Raw genomic sequence first — 16316 nt, forward strand, 5'->3', positions numbered from 1 at the left:
TAGTTGAGAAGACGAAGATCGCCGAGGAGGTTAAGCGCTCGGGCTACCAAAACTGAGAGAAAGGAAATAATAAGAGGGAATTAGAGCCCTCGAGTTCTGGGATGAGGCCTAAAAAAAAGGCCAAAGCTGATGAGGCAGTTAGAGTTGGGCCTCCTATTGCACCTTCTGGGGTAGCGCTTTGTGGGCACTGTGGTAGACGCCATCCAGGCGAATGTTGGAGGACTACTAGGGCTTGTTTAAGATGTGGCTTTACTGAGCATCATGTCAAAGATTGTCTACTGAGAACTGATTAGATGCAAGCTACGGGTACTGGTATTGTGCAGCTACCTAGAGTAGTTCAGCAGCCACCTAGGGGCCGAAGTCAGGCCAGGGATGGTAACGGCATGGGCCGAGGGCAGAGAGTATTAAGCAGATGTGTTGGGTCGACTGAGGCGAGACAATCTACTTTGGTCTGTGTTGCTCGTCGCCGTAAGAATAGAGATGCACCAGACGTCATTACGAGTACGTTTTTAATATTTAATGTACCTTATCTTGCACTAATAAACCTAGGCTCTACACACTCATATGTAGCTAGTTCTGTATCTGAGACTTTGAGGATTTCGATCGAGAGTACTGATAGTGAGGTAATTGTGTTAAGTCATTTGGGGAAATTTGTTCGGGTTAGTAGAGTGTAAAGAGACGTTCTTCTGGAGGTGCAAGGGACAATATTTTTAGTTGATCTAATAGAGCTTCCGTTTTGGGGAGTTTGATCTGATTCTGGGGATGGACTGACTAATTAAACACCGTGTGAATCTGGATTGTGCGACGAAAATGGTTATTTTGAGGACCGATAAACACAATGAGGTAGTCGTGATTAGGGAACAACGTGACTATCTGAATAATGTGATTTCTACGTTAGCGGCAGAAAAGTTAGTAAGGAAAAGGTGTGAGGCATTCTTAGCTTACGTCAGTGTTTCTAATTCTGGGGACTCCTCGATTAAAGACGTCAAAAACGTGAGAAACTTTCCAGATGTATTTCCTGAGGAACTACTGAGGTTGCCTTCGAGCCGTGAAGTAGAGTTTGGGATTGAGTTGATTCCTGGTACAACTCTGGTTTTTATCACCCTTTACCTAATGACACCGAAGGAGCTTGCAGAGCTTAAGGATCAGATTCAAGAACTGTTAGACCTTGGGTTCATTCATCCTAGTGTGTTTTCGTGGGGAGCACCTGTTCTATTTGTGAAGAAGAAAGATGGGACAATGAGGATGTACATTAATCATCGACGGCTGAACAAGTTAACAATCAAGAATAAGTACCCACTTCCAAGAATAGATGATTTATTCGACCAGTTCAGAGGAGCTTCTGTATTTTCTAAGATCGATCTGCAATTGGGTTACCATTAGTTGAGAGTTAAGAAGGCCGACGTACATAAGACAACATTTAGGACTCGTTATAGACATTACGAGTTCTTAGTTATGCCATTTGGGTTGACTAATGCACCGGCGGCATTTATGGACTTGATGAATCGAGTGTTCTAGCCCTATTTAAAGCAATTCGTGGTGGTATTCATTGACGAAATCTTGGTATATTCTAAGATAGAGGATGAGCACGATGAGTATATCAAAGTAGTTCTACAGACTCTCTGTGAGAAACAGTTGTATACAAAGTTTAGTAAGTGTGAGTTCTGGCTCCAAGAAATGATCTTTTTAGGACATGTGATGTCAGCTGAGGGGATTCGTGTTGATCCTTGTAAGATTAAGGCTATGTTGGATTCGAAACAACCGAAGAATGTGCTTAAAATTCGTAGCTTTCTGGGGCTGGCAGGATATTATCGACGTTTTGTAGAAGGGTTCTCTTTGATCGCGGCTCTGATGACTAAGCTACTGCGTAAGAGAGTTCCCTTCGTTTGGACTGATTCACAACAGGAGAGTTTTGATAAGTTTAAAACTGTTCTGACTCAAGCTCCTGTTCTGATACAGCCTGAGCTTGGTAAGGGCTTTGTGGTATGCAGCGATGCGTCACATGTGGGTCTGGGTTGTGTTCTGATGCAAGATAGAAGGTGATTACTTATGTATCTAGTCAGCTTAAGACTCATGAGGCTAATTATCTGACGCATGATCTAGAGTTGGCAGCAATATTCTTCGCTTTAAAAATTTGGAGACAATATTTGTACGGTGAGAAATGTACTAGTTACACTGATTAAAAGAGCCTCAAATATCTCCTCACCGAAAAGGAGTTGAATCTTAGACAGCGTAGATGGGTTGAGTTGCTTAAGGATTATGACTGCACCATCGAGTACCATCCCGGTAAGGCCAATTTAGTGGCTGATGCGTTAAGCAGTAGGGCTCTAACTGACCTGAGAGTGATGTTTGCTCAACTCAGTTTATTATGATGGGAGTCTGTTGGCAGAATTTCAGGTAAAACCGATATGGATTGATCAGATCAGAAGTTAACAGATGAGAGATAAGTCTCTTAAGTTGTGTTTTCGTCAGGTTGAGAATGGTGTTACTACTGATTTTGGGATTAACAGTGATGGGGTATTATGTTTTCGTGGTCGAATTTATGTGCCGAATGATGGGGATTTAAGGCAGTCGATTTTGAGGGAAGTGCATAGTAGTCCTTATGCTATGCATCCTCGTGGGAACAAGATGTACCGAGATCTGCGAGAATTATACTGGTGGTCAGGGTTAAAACGTGAGGTTGTTGACTTCGTTGCTCACTGATTAACTTGTCAGCAAGTTAAGGCTGAACAGTAGTTACCTTCGGGTTTAGTGTAGCTAGTTAAAATACCAACGTGGAAAAAAGAGCGAGTAACGATGGATTTCGCTAGTGGGTTGCCTCTAACACCCTTCTGGGGCATCGTTGATCGATTAACCAAGTCTATTCACTTCATTCCGGTCAGGACAGACTTTTCTCTGTAAAGGTTGGCTAAACTCTACATTTCAAAAATAGTGAGGCTACATGGGTTACCCATCTCGATCATCTCCGATAGAGATCCTCGTTTCACGTCTGGGTTCTAGAAAAAGCTGCATGAGGCTCTAGATTCGAGGTTAGATTTCAGTTCTGCTTTCCATCCTCAGATAAATGGTCAGTCAGAGAGGGTGATTCAGATACTGAAGGACATGTTGAGAGGTTGTATTATTGATTTCTGAGGCAGAGTTCGCTTACAATAACAGCTACCAGTCTAGTATACAGATAGCACCTTACAAGGCACTGTATGGTCGTAAGTGTTGCACTCCCTTATGTTGGACTGAGTTGGGTAAGCGACATATTTTGGGTCCAGAATTGGTTTCAGAAACTGATGATAAAGTTAGATTGATTTGGGACCGACTGAAAGTGGCTTTTGATAGGCAGAAGTCCTATGCAGATCTGAAGCATCGAGAGATAGAATATTTTGTGAGAGACTTTATTTTTCTTAAGGTCTCGTCATGGAAGAAGGTACTAAGGTTCGGTCGCAAGGGCAAGCTAAGCCTCAGTTTATTGGGCAGTACCGGATTCTAAGACGAGTGGGCCAGTTGCATACCAGTTGGAGCTACTTCAAGAGTTAGATCAAATTCATGATGTTTTCCAAGTCTCAATGTTAAGACACTGTCGCTCTGATCCCATACACATTGTTCTTGTGGAGGAGATTGAGGTTCAGCCAGATCTAACATTTGAGGAGGAGCTGGTTCAGACTTTAGATCGCGACATTAAGGTTTTACGAAGAAAATCTATTTCCTTAGTGAATGTGCTATGGCGGAATCATAGCACTGAGGAGGCCACTTGGGAGCCAGAGGATTTGATGCGTCAGCAGTATCCTCACATTTTCTGATCAGGTAAAATTTCGATGCCGAAATTTTCTTTTAAGGGGTAGAGTTGTAACGCACCAAATTTCTGTAATTCCGGCTTTTGTGATTTTGGAGAGCAAAAAATCTGTATATGTTTTGTTAATTCCTTGACAAATGTGTATCTGCTTCAGTGGTTAAATGTTCTAGATATGTGTGAGAGGTCCTAAGTTCAAGTCTTAACTTTGACAAATTTTGGCTTTTTAATGAATAAAGCCTCACTCTAGTTCAGTAAGCTTATGTTACATTGCCTGTAATTCTATATCAGAATGGGTCTGCTGGTCTAGAGGTTAAGTGGAGTGTTGATATGTTGGAGGTTTGGAGTTCGAAACTCTGTACGAGCAAGGGAATTTATTTTTGTTCGGTGGACTATTAGAATTTCAATTGGACCAAAATTCTGAGTGGTGGAGATTATGTAGTTAGTAGGGAAGAATTTTAAGGGATCTATAGCATCTTTCCATACTTTCTTTTCTTCTTTTTTTTTTTTCAAATTTGAATTTTTTTCTCTCTCAAGTTGAACGTCAAATCTGTTCTTCTATATTCTGTCAATTTTCTCTTTTTGCTTCCCTATTCTTTCTTCTTCCTAACAATTTCGCTGTATTCAACTTTTGGATTACGTATTTTTGTGGTAAGATTTCAATTGCTTTAAGAGATGGCTCTCGTATAGTGTTGTTCTAAGTTGATATGTTGATTCTGTTGGGCTAATTTCTTGTTTTGGCAGCAACAGATCGCAAGGAATGAGACTCTTATCTTACGGAATCGTAATTACAAAGTTCGGAGTGTAGGGGTAAGTGATGGTTTGTGAATTGAACTATTGTCGGCTTCATGATTTAGATTAATCATGTATTAGGTTTGATCCTGAGCGTTAATATGCTTATGTTTAGGTTCTGGAGTGCTTGGGGATCATTTTAGCATCAATCAATATCAGGTGTGTACCCGAAACACTAAGAACGAGTCTCAATAAAAAGCTGAAAAGCCTACTGTCGATGTCACACGGACGTATGGCAGCCCGTGTGACAGGCCGCGTGACTGAACACGGGCGTGTGAATGATGAGCCAGGTCGTGTGCAAATTACACGACCGTGTGATGGATGTAAAGGCCATGTGTGAGACACGGGCTTGATCAATTGGGCCGTTTGGGCCATACGGGTGATCCACATGGACGTGTGAGATTTTAGGCCAAGCTGTGTGATCCACACAGCAAAGGCCATTTTGGGTCGTGTTGGCCACACAGGCAGGCTACATGGGCGTGTGAACCCATTTTTCTGAAATAGTTCTATAAGGTTGCACGGGTCGCCCAAGTCGACTGTGACCTACTGTAGGGTCGGTAATCATTATCTTGACCCTTAAACGTGTGATCTAGTGTATAATATCTCTACTGAGTCTGATAATACTGAACTAATTGTGTGAATGATTATTGCATATTAGCAAGCCATTCATTGTACGTTGCATTGCATCGGAGTGGGTGGATGATTTATTGAAGGAAGTGTCTGAAAGGCTCTTAAGCATGTTATCTGGTAGCTCAGCTGTAAATATCAATTTATGTGCCGCGTTTCGGTACAAGATGGTGTGTAAAGATGGGTGGGTAGATTTTTTTCCCATATGGTGTGTAGGCTTGGATGGAGATGGTGTGTAGAGGCTGGTGGGTAGGATTCTGATATTCCGTTCTGCTTCTATATTTTATTGGGCTAAAGCCCTAATTTATATCTGATTCTGCATCTGAATGGGCTAAGACTCGAACTAATTCTGTAATAGGCTTCGGCCCCAGACTGTTTATTTCTGACTTCTGGTGATTATTCTGTATGTTTTCTGTGGAGGTTACACACTGAATTTGCGAAAACTCACCCTTTTTTTTATTTAATCTGTACAGGTAATCCTCAGTCATGACGAATCGGTATAGCGGAGGACTCGATAGTGGCCACACGTAAAATTTTAGGCTGACTTTCCATTTACTTCTAGTTTTTAATACTTATATGGAGTTTTTGATGTAATTCTGGACTTGGACTGTTTGGTTTTAATTCGGGACTTTATACGATTTTATGATTATTTAAATTACAACTCATCAAAACTCGATTTTCCTAAAAACTAAGCTTTTCGTAAATAAAAACGGTTTTTCCTAAAATAGAATGTTTCTAAAGCTTCGGCGAAAAAGAGTTACGTTTTAATCACAACAAAGACCATGTATTTCTACTCCGTGATAAAATAAAGATTAAGTAACTGGAACGGTTTTAACTCATCAAATCTGACTTCAAACTCCATAACATGTGACGTCACCTGATTCAGCCATAACGTCTGGGCCAGGTTTGGGGTGTGACACTTTCAAACTTTACCGGCAAGTTTTCTGTTACTGATGCCTAATAATCCTGAATTTCATTCTTACATAATCCCTCTAGACACCAGCCTGCATCAAATCTAAATTTCATTTTTCCTTTCCCATGCCTTGTGTTACTTCGGCTTCTCGTATCCATCAAAACCAAGCAATAGGTAGAAAAAGAATGGCTCAAATGTGCAATAGAAAATTCTAGAAACTTACTCCACCACGACGAGTTTGCAACCTCCTATCAAGTCTTTCTCGAATATTGTTTGTAGCAAATTACCCTCTCTCCCAAGTGAATCATCTCCTTGTAAAACCCAAATCACTAAGATCGTAATCAAGTAAAGCAGTGCGAAAAGCTTCCATATTTTTCTCTGCACAGATACAATCACCCTTCTTCTTTAAAAAGAAAGCAATCTCATTGAAATCCCCAACAAGTAACCACATAAGAGTTTAATCTTAACCCAACTGACGAAGAAGCTCCTAAGTGTTACTCCTGAATCTTTCATCTAGATGCCTATAAAAACCGGTAAAGTACCACATCAAACTATCTTGTTCTTCATAAACTACTACATCTATATGGTGCTGCGAATAACTCTGTAAAATGACCATATCATGTTGCCTCCAACCTAATGAGAAACCGCCTTTAGATCCCTCAGCTCCTACATCGATACCATTTGGAAAACCACAATTCATCCTAACACTTTTCATCCTTCTTGCATTGATTTTGTGTTCCATCAAAAACAAAAGTTGGGACAAATTTCTCTCAGTTTATTCCTGAAACGATGAATTGCCCGTGGCTTCCCCAACTCATGGATATTCCAACTAAAAGTTTTCATTGTGGCCAAATACCCTACCTAGCAGAGCCAGCTGATGCCTCTTCATTGTCGTTTGGCACTCGGTTTCTCTTAGAAGAAAAACTTTGGATGTGCTTCACAACGTCTGTTGTTTTTTCTTCCCATCTTCTACTTGGATAGGACTAGTTTCATCTGATCATATCTCCATAAGCCCAGCAACAGATAGCTCAAAACCACTAGGCCCAAATCCCTTTGTAGTAATGCCATGGATTCCCAACAACATCCCTTCATTAGTGGAGCCTGATTGATTATGATTGAGTTAGGATAAAGATTCCTTAGAAAATCTCCAAAATTGCACAAGATAAGTTCTATTTCCTTATCCAGACTCTGACTTCTCGTTCCATCTAATTTGCACAACCAACGGCTAACTCCCATCGAACCCCTTCTTGTTGGAGCTCGCAAAGTAATATCCCATCTGAAAAAAAATCTATGATGAATCCACCCTTACCTTCACCAGATAGAAACTTTCATCGTGACCAAGTTTTCCACAGATGAAACAAAATAAGCTATGTTTTTCATATTAAAACCTAGCATAAAACACTCAGTCACCCAACATAACCTTCTTTTTTTTGTTTAAAGGCCAATCGCATATCTAAGCAAACCTTTAGCCTCATGTACCGCTTCATCCCTAGAGAAGGAACCATTGTATCATAGACAAAAAAAATCCCCCAAGAAAGATCCAAAACGTCGTGCCATTATTTCTGACATAAGGCTCGGTGACAAGTCATGGATTTGGACCCAAAACTCAACATGGTTGAGAGGCAACGTTAGCGGATCCTCTCTTGTCTGTGACTTGTGCATCATCAATAAATGGTTATTGAAAAACCATGGCATTCCTTCTATAACCCTATTCAGATAAACTTCATAGAAGAACTTAAATAAATAACGCTTCTCACCTAGATCAGTAATAGCAATGCCCCCAATAAGGTGCGATAAATCAGCCATGGTGTTTCTTAAAGACGGAAAATGGACTACACTATCTGTTAAGCAACTGTCAACCAAACAAAAGCAAAAGTCTTCTTTAGACTCAATCGTTTTCTCCTAAAAAACCTCTTCCTCCTCGTCATCAAGATTCAGATTCGCCATCTTATCCTTCATTGATGCACTATCTCAATTTGAAAAGCTGAGCAAAAACTAAAAAGTAAAAACTAAAAAACCATGTCAAAAAGACAGATGGAAAAACGTGCCAAAGAATTGCGGATGAATTTAACGGTGGTTTAGAAAATATCACTTTCATAAACTTTATTGTTGTTTAATCACTCTATCCATATTTTTAATCTTTTAAATAACAAAAAATATTTACTCTATAAAAATTTCCATTAATTTTATAATTATTTTGGGTATTATATATTTATATTTTTTCAAATTTAAGATCAGCAGTGATTGAAAATGACTAGTAATTAAATCATCTTAATTGATTACTAATACTAGGAGAGTCTAAAAACAGATGTAACAGCCCAGCAGTGTAGAAGGAAGCCCAAATGATGAGAGACCGTCGGTTCCCTTCAGATCAGCGGACGTCTGAGAACGATAATCCGTATTTCAAGAAACCTTCCCCCAAAGTTTCTGCCTTGATGTTGACCCAGTTCTGGTCCAATTAAACTAAACCAGAAAGTCCAAAACACCACTTGTATCCTTGATCGTGTTGGCTTCGGTCTATCTCAAAACATCCTTATAAAATGTGAAGCATAGCTTTTCTTATCTTTCTTTTTTAAGTTTTGAACTGTAGGTTTATTTTGGCGAATGGAGAGGGAGCTGGTGGATTTGTTCGAAGCTGCCAAGAAAGCGGCTGATTTAGCCGCTGCCACCGACGCCGTTTCCGAGGTTTCCCGATGCGTCGATGCCTTGAAGCAGCTCAGGGCTTTCCCTGTCTCTTACGATATTCTTGTTTCTACTCAGGTATTTTTTTTCTTCTCTTTTCACCCGCATTCCATTAATACAGATTTCTTTATTTATTTGAGATCTCATGAATCAACATTCTTATAGCTGGGCTTTTCTTTGCTTTCATTTTGTGACAGTAGATTAGGAGAGAAATTTAATTCCTTTATCTGCATGGTTGAGAAATTAGCTTTTTCTTTTCTCTTGAAATGGTAGCAAACAAGCAGTGCAGTTTATAATATTTTGATTTCGGCTTTTAGATTGTGGGACAGATGAATGGCGCTACTTCATTTGCTAAATGTAGGAGCATTTAAGATGTATATGGTTATTCCCAGAGGAAGGTTCCTCTTTTATGGTAGAGAAGTGTAGGGGATAGGGTTCTCTCAATTAGTCAAATATATTTATTTTAATCAAAGATTGGGGAGGTCATAGTGGGAGGATTGATAGTGGAGTATAAAATAACCAATCAAATCAATCCTGGCTTGGTGGGCAAATCACACGCCATCACATTTCGTTTCTTCTCAGTTTTCTCCCTAGGGGCGGAACCTCATGCCCCCAAATTTCCCAAAATTTTTATTATACACTTTAAAATTTTCAAATATTTTAATTAAACTTTCTCAAATTTTTTATAAATTCTAGTTCAATCTTTCAAAAGTTTTATAAAACTTAATTAGAGCTTCCAAAATTTTTGAAAATTTTCATTCATCTTAAAAAAAATTTAATTAAACCCCTAAAATTTATAAAAATTCTTATTAAGCCCCTAAATTTTTTTTTTGAAAAATTTAGGTAGGCCCTCAAACTTAATGGCACTTTCTGCCACAAGTAAGTTAGCAGAATGTTTCTTTCCTTTATTCTCCATCCACCTTTTTAGCATCCTATTTTGTTAACTATTGAGCCTGTTACAAGCTATTCTGTCTTGTAATTTTAGAATTTTAATGAATGAAAAACAGGTTGTTTGATAGCTTTACGATCATGGTTTCGATATAACCTTCTTCTCCATGTGGTTACGTATCTTGTTATGTGTATGTCGTTGAATCTGTAAACTTAAGAAAAATTGATCCCCTATATATATTACAGGTTGGGAAAAGGCTTCGATCTCTCTCTAAGCATCCCAGGGAGAAGATTCAAACTGTGGCTTCTGACTTGCTTGAACTATGGAAAAAGGTTGTTATCGAGGAGACTACCAAAGGTAAGAAAAATGGCACCAGTAGTGCCATTAAGTCGGAGAAACTTCCAAAGCCAAGTGCCGTGAAGTCTGAAAAGCTCTCCAATACAGAAAATGTAAAGGCTGAGAAAGTATCTAAAGATAATTCAGTAAAATCTGTCAAAGTTGAGAAGAGGGAAGCAAATGGAGATGTTGCAATGGCCAAGAAGTCAGATCGGGGAGAGATGGGTAAGGTTGAAAAGATTTGTAAGGATGACAGACAATCACCGAATGTAAAGAAATCATCGCAACCACCTGCTGGTCCACCAAAGCTGACATCAATGGTCAAATGTAACGATCTTGTGCGTGACAAATTTAGGGAGATTCTTGTAGAGGCGTTGTCTAAAGTCCCGAGTGAGGTTGATGGGGACATGCTTGATCAAGTGACTGCTTGCGATCCCATCAGAGTTGCTGTGTCTGTAGAATCTGTGATGTTTGAGAAGATGGGTAAATCAAATGGGGCCCAGAAATTTAAGTACAGATCTATAATGTTCAACATTAAGGATCCAAACAACCCAGATTTAAGGAGGAAGGTTCTTCTCGGAGAAGTGAAACCAGAAAGGCTTATTACAATGACCCCAGAGGAAATGGCAAGTGAACAAAGGCAACGTGAAATTAATGAAATTAAAGAAAAAGCTTTATTTGATTGCGAGCGAGGTGTTGCACCAAAGGCAACGACAGATCAATTTAAGTGCGGTCGTTGTGGTCAACGCAAGACCACTTACTATCAAATGCAGACAAGGAGTGCAGATGAACCTATGACAACCTATGTTACGTGTGTCAACTGCAACAACCATTGGAAATTCTGTTAGTGAAATCCAGAGATGTCGTGTTGATCATCTTGGTTGCTTCACTCTGTTTATGAGGAGTTTGTGGTCATTAACTTTAGAATTCATCTTTCATTCATATTTTTCTGCTATTGGGACTTTGATAGGGATAGCTTTGAGGGATGATTGTGCAAAAACCATAACTCAGCTGTTCCACAACTTGTGTGCTTCCATATCTCCCACTCATCTCGAAAAACGAGGCTCAGCTGGTGGAAAGATGAGCTTGGATGGCATGAGGCATTCATTTCATGTTAAGTTGCTAATGCTTGTTCTTTTTCTTTTATCAAAACAGCTCCTGTAGTTTTTATTTGTTTCTAAAGGGTAGGGAGAATGGTAGTTGTAGAATTAGGCCTACTTAATTTCTTATCGTGCCAACAACGTTGTAAATGGAGGCTCTTATTTGTGGTTGTTTTTATACCCCAAAGGGATTTGGTATCATTTTCTTCCGCTTTGGCAAGTTGTTTGTTTATGTGGCTTTATTACCAGGAAAGGCTGTGGATTGTGGAGCCCTAACCAAAAGAAAAAAGGCTAAAAAGAACAATCTTTAAGTCAAACTCAAAGAGGAGCGCCTCTGAATTTGAATTCCCATCAATAATATTAGTTTGCATTAGTATTTCCTTTCAAAATGACAAATAAAAAGAAATGATGAAAAGCAAAAAGCAAAACCATACAGCTGAGATAGCTTTGATTTGGTTTGGAAAGACATGATTAATCATTATTATTCTCTCCAACAAACTCAGATGAATCTGATGGAGTTGGACTCTGCAATGTGTTTTCATCCATGGATTCTTCCTCCCATTCTGCAGCAGCTTTTATATCCTGAAAAAGAAGATTGAAAGAATATCACATTCTGGGTTTCATGTTTATCGTTTACTCTGTTCAATTGCTAGTTTTAATCAAATTCAAAACAACTTACCACTGATTGCACTACATTGTTCTTCCTGCCACCCTGTTGTCTCTCCCTCAGTGACTTTATTGGAGATATCCTCTGTTTCAAAATCAAACCATGAATTTGCAAGGAAAAGAAAAAAAGAGAACTAGTTGTTTTTGTTAATTTCTTTAAGGCTGCCTTGGTTTAACTAGTTACCATGCAATAAGATTTGAGCTCCTTTAATCTGAACAATCTATCAACCTCGATTTCGAGCTGTTTCTGAAATAGACCTCTGTCCTCCATCTCCTTCAGTTGTGAATCCAAGACAGCTTCCCTCTCTTTCAACATCTTCTCCGTCTTCTCCTTATCCAACCTCAACCGCTCCAGCCTCTTCCTCATGGCGCTGAGCTCCTCCGCCAACGACGAATCTAAATCCAACGACGCCTCCACCTTCTTCTTCTTCGTGGGTGTAGCGTAAACGGTCACGGGATGATGATGGTGGTTCAGGTTCTCCTTGTTTGAATCATTGTCCAGGCGGTGCTCTTGCTTGGGCTTTGACTTTACTTGCTTAGTCTTTGAGCCTTCCTTCATCACCACTACGAAATTGACATCGGCGGCAGCTGTGTTCTTTGGCTGGAGAGGCTTACGTACGCTGACATGAATCTCAGGCGTCGCCATTCTTAGAGATTAGGGATTTTGTTTTACCAAAAAATGAAAGCAGCAAATGGGAGTGGTGAGAAAAGGAAAGGGAGAGGAGACAGATATAAAAACAAGGAGGGTTTGAATTTGAATAGAAGCAGGCGCTAACGGCTATTACTTTATTTACATATATAATTAATTGGTATACTTTACAAATGGTATACAAATTATGTCTGGTCACTTAACTTTAAAAATTTTCAATTTAAGTATTAATGTTTGATTTCGTTGTTAAATTGATAATAGAAATTATTTTTCTATCTGGTATAATAACACATTTAACCCTTAATATTTACATATTTTATTTAATCCTAATTCTAAATAATTTAATAAACTTAACCTTTCAAATTTATAAATTCTATTAATTTATTCTTCAAACTTCTTAACTAAAATTTTCAGCTTTTAAAAGCAGAGACATTCTACGCCTATAAATTTATAAACCCCTTTGCCAAAAAAAAACAAAATCTCCAATAAAACAAACGATAAGAGGCTCTATATTGGTATCAAAGTAACCTAATAAACTGTTTTTTCTTCTAATTTACAATACTCAAATTTAAAATTTTAAATATTAATTGTTTTATCACTTAATCCAATAAGTAAATGGTTGATAAGCAATTTAAGGGACATTTCAAGAAAATAAAGACATCCTTTTATATCTTGTACAATAAAATATATATTTTTTTATTATTTTAATATTTTTAAAGGGTAAAATAAGTTATTTGAAGGGTGAAATTAGACAGAACCCATGCCTTGATTTGAAATTATTTTCATATTCACCTCTAATTTGAATTTGTTTTTGAAATGATATCTGAATTTTAAATAAATTGCTGCGCAACAATAAAAAACAAAGAGCGCCTAATTAGATGTATTTGTCTGCCTCTGCCCAACAGAGGGAATGGAATAATAATAGGATCTGATAACGACAAGCATTTATTCTGTTATATAAATGAATTTGAAAAAATTAAAGCAGTTGGCCTATTAGCTCAGCTGGTTAGAGCGTCGTGCTAATAACGCGAAGGTCGCAGGTTCGATCCCTGCATGGGCCAATAATTTTGTTTTTCCCTTTTTTCAGATATCAGAACGTGGATGCACAAATGCATTGAATACCAAATAGCATTAGGCGTTTCCCACGATGCCTGCAACTTAGGAGTAGTTATTTCTAAAGGTCTCAAAAAGAAGAACAGGTAACAACCAACTCATGGATCAAAACACATAGTCATCATATGGATATGGGATTTTTATATTGTACATATATGGACAACCCGATGCAGTTAGTCAAAGACAACAGAAGCTACATTGTCCAGCAGTAGAAAAGTTGTAAGGCTATATTAAGCTTTTTAGCCTGATATTACTGTATCAGCCATAACTTCCAGCACATCCTCAACAAGCAATGCCTAAGTGCTCACCAGGAATCGTATCTGATTATGACAGTGAAATTACAGAACTTGAATGAATGATCGAAAGAATCCAACTCAAGAGATTCAACAGCCTCTGATTTAATGTTGAAAGTATAGCCCCGCACCTAGAAACATATGAAATGATATAACGCACAATGAAATAAGCAGAGAGCTTCTAGTGCATAAAATATGTAGTCCCCCCTTCCCAATGTTTTGATGTCCTGGACATACAACTTTGTATCCTACCTAGCAAACATCAGAAATTAAGCTCTCAGATATATATAATCTAAGATATAAAATAAAGAAGAGAAAAAGCAATTCCCAATAACCATAACAAAGGGGAAATTTTGATATCTGATGAGAATTTAGCATATCAACCTCATTCATCCATAAATCAATAAAACCATGGAAAGGGTTTCTAGTGCACAGTCAACAGTTGCAAGCTGGGCTCAGATTGCAACTCACGTCTCTATATCAAGGGACCATGTTCTAAAGCAACTGAAACTTGCAAGCTGAAACAATACAACTCTATTTCAAATGAGCAACTAGTCATGAGAATTTCATAGGATCAAACAGCAGAAATTTTGCAAAAAAGCACAATACCAGGCAAGAAAATTGCAACTTCAACATGGGGCAGAATAATCAACAACTTATACAGATAAAAATGATGAGATGTACATCGAAACAGTGAAATAAGATATTTGTAGAGCAAAACCTACCAGAGTCTCAAGTCCAATCATTCTCTATCACTGTCTCATCTTCAACAAGCCCAACATCACCAACCTTTAAAAGCAAAGAAACATAGTTACATACAATCTGAAAAAGAAAACTGCTAGTGAAGAATTACAGGGCAGGGAAAGTAAGTTGAAATAATAGTAAAAGCAAGCATAACCCTTGACCTACAGACTCAGGCTCTATTTTGGTTAAAGACAGACTTATAGAGACATCAAACATGAGCCAGAGACTTGATTGTGAATAGTAGTAGTTAAATGCAAAATACAAAAAACATAATCTATTACCTTGTCAACATCTTGTCAAAGAAAACTTCCTGATTCCCCAGAAAGCAAGCTTGGCCTCACCTCCACAACCAATACCGACCACGGAAACAACAGCATATGTATTAACAACTTGCACAAATAACCTTGGTTCACTTCTGATTGTAATTTTTGATACATACTTTTGTTTCCTGAAAAATTGTTAAAACTCAACAAGGAAAATAATAAAAAGCCCCTAAAATTAAACGAATTGGATAAAATGCAAATCATGTTCAAGCACAAATTTTCCATATGAAAAAGAAAATACATACTTTTTGGCATCCAAAACGTTAAAATTTCAACTTCTAATTCCACAGAAAATAGTACTTGCTTTTCTTATAGAAGTTTATTTTTTTGGCATTATGCTTTATGGGACAAAAATGTGAATGGTAAAAGCAATATTAACAAAGGAACTCAGCAGTAAACTGAGATACTCCTAGAAATGAAATATTGAAGGATATATAATCAACCCCAAGATTCCAAATTGAGCTGAAAATTGGCATTAAAACAATAATAATAACAAGAATGTGAAGAGCAAAGTACTGACAGAGGTGGTATCCACCCATAATTGAGACACAAAGCCTAAGCTTTAAGCAGATTGGATGCTTATTACTTTCTTTGCCACCATATTTGACCTCTTCATCACTTGCCTCCTCCTCCTCCTCTTGCTTTCCTTTTTAACCAATTGTTCCCCACTTTTGTCACTCCCCTTGTCGTCGCTAATTTTGTCCAAGCTAGTATGCTAATTTTATGAAGATTTGATTTGCTCTCTTAGAGTCAGATTCACATGTACTCTTGAGTATTGCTGTCCATGACTGGGTTGCAGTTCGGGTTTAAAAAATAGTTCTATTAATTATTTCGGACTGGACTTATTTTGCTGCTGATAAAGATAATATAAAAATAGAAATGCATTTTTATATTAATATTCATATATTTTTAAAATTAAATATATATTTTGAATTATTTTAATCAAATTTGACTGAGTTGATTTAAGGCAAGAAACTTTTTATCCTTTACAGGTAATTTTACTTGTTGGGATGAAGATGTCACATTGACCTTGGAGATTTGAAAAGACATTGTCTTGCTTGTCTTAAAAAATTTCATATCTTACAAGTTAATATATAAAATAATTATTGTGATAATGTGTCTTTTAAGTAATTATGTACGAATAAATTATTTTATGAATAATTAAATAAGTGCATTTTTTTTTCATCATAGATTTTAAATATGGTTGAAATTATAAGTATCTAATTAATTCACTCGCAATTAGTGGTATTAAATAAATTTCAGAGATTAAGAGTGTTTTTAAATGGACGGTGGTTGTAGTACAGTGAAATCTTTAATTTTATAGTCAATATTACCTTTAACCTTATAGAAAGTAAATGCACTATTCATCTAAAATTAGCCGTCTAATATAAAAAATTCAGAATTTGTG

General features: G+C 37.6%; 2 protein-coding genes, 1 long non-coding RNA gene and 1 other non-coding gene across 4 annotated transcripts; 2 read left to right on the top strand and 2 right to left on the bottom strand.

The window, feature by feature from the left end:
* Nucleotides 1-8379: 8379 nt before the first annotated feature.
* LOC108459198 (transcription elongation factor TFIIS-like) lies at nt 8380-11340 on the top strand. The gene is made up of 2 exons (XM_053019770.1): nt 8380-8873; nt 9930-11340. Exons 1-2 carry the CDS (start codon nt 8718-8720, stop codon nt 10866-10868), a joined length of 1095 nt encoding a protein of 364 aa, XP_052875730.1. The 5' UTR covers nt 8380-8717; the 3' UTR covers nt 10869-11340.
* A 119-nt stretch (nt 11341-11459) lies between these two features.
* Nucleotides 11460-12576, bottom strand: LOC108459208 (uncharacterized). Its single transcript, XM_017758563.2, has 3 exons — nt 11971-12576; nt 11800-11871; nt 11460-11702 (listed from the first exon to the last, which is right to left on the bottom strand). Exons 1-3 carry the CDS (start codon nt 12430-12432, stop codon nt 11592-11594), a joined length of 645 nt encoding a protein of 214 aa, XP_017614052.1. The 5' UTR covers nt 12433-12576; the 3' UTR covers nt 11460-11591.
* An 846-nt stretch (nt 12577-13422) lies between these two features.
* TRNAI-AAU (transfer RNA isoleucine (anticodon AAU)) lies at nt 13423-13496 on the top strand. Its single transcript has one exon. It is a non-coding gene; the product is annotated as a tRNA-Ile (tRNA).
* A 153-nt stretch (nt 13497-13649) lies between these two features.
* Nucleotides 13650-15861, bottom strand: LOC108488630 (uncharacterized). The gene is made up of 5 exons (XR_008271808.1): nt 15429-15861; nt 14867-15033; nt 14563-14630; nt 13973-14089; nt 13650-13868 (listed from the first exon to the last, which is right to left on the bottom strand). It is a non-coding gene; the product is annotated as an uncharacterized LOC108488630 (long non-coding RNA).
* Between the last annotated feature and the right edge of the window lie 455 nt (nt 15862-16316).

The sequence above is a fragment of the Gossypium arboreum genome, chromosome 10 (assembly GCF_025698485.1).
Source record: "Gossypium arboreum isolate Shixiya-1 chromosome 10, ASM2569848v2, whole genome shotgun sequence".
NCBI lineage: Eukaryota > Viridiplantae > Streptophyta > Magnoliopsida > Malvales > Malvaceae > Gossypium > Gossypium arboreum.

Bases quoted from the DNA above. Each gene is read 5' to 3' on its own strand.
- LOC108459198 (XM_053019770.1), top strand. From the start codon at position 8,718: ATGGAGAGGGAGCTGGTGGATTTGTTCGAAGCTGCCAAGAAAGCGGCT. The intron at 8,874-9,929 runs GTATTTTTTTTC...TATATATTACAG, and splicing joins ATATTCTTGTTTCTACTCAG to GTTGGGAAAAGGCTTCGATC.
- LOC108459208 (XM_017758563.2), bottom strand. From the start codon at position 12,432: ATGGCGACGCCTGAGATTCATGTCAGCGTACGTAAGCCTCTCCAGCCA. The intron at 11,872-11,970 runs GTAACTAGTTAA...ATTTTGAAACAG, and splicing joins AGCTCAAATCTTATTGCATG to AGGATATCTCCAATAAAGTC. The intron at 11,703-11,799 runs GTAAGTTGTTTT...CTTCTTTTTCAG, and splicing joins ACAATGTAGTGCAATCAGTG to GATATAAAAGCTGCTGCAGA.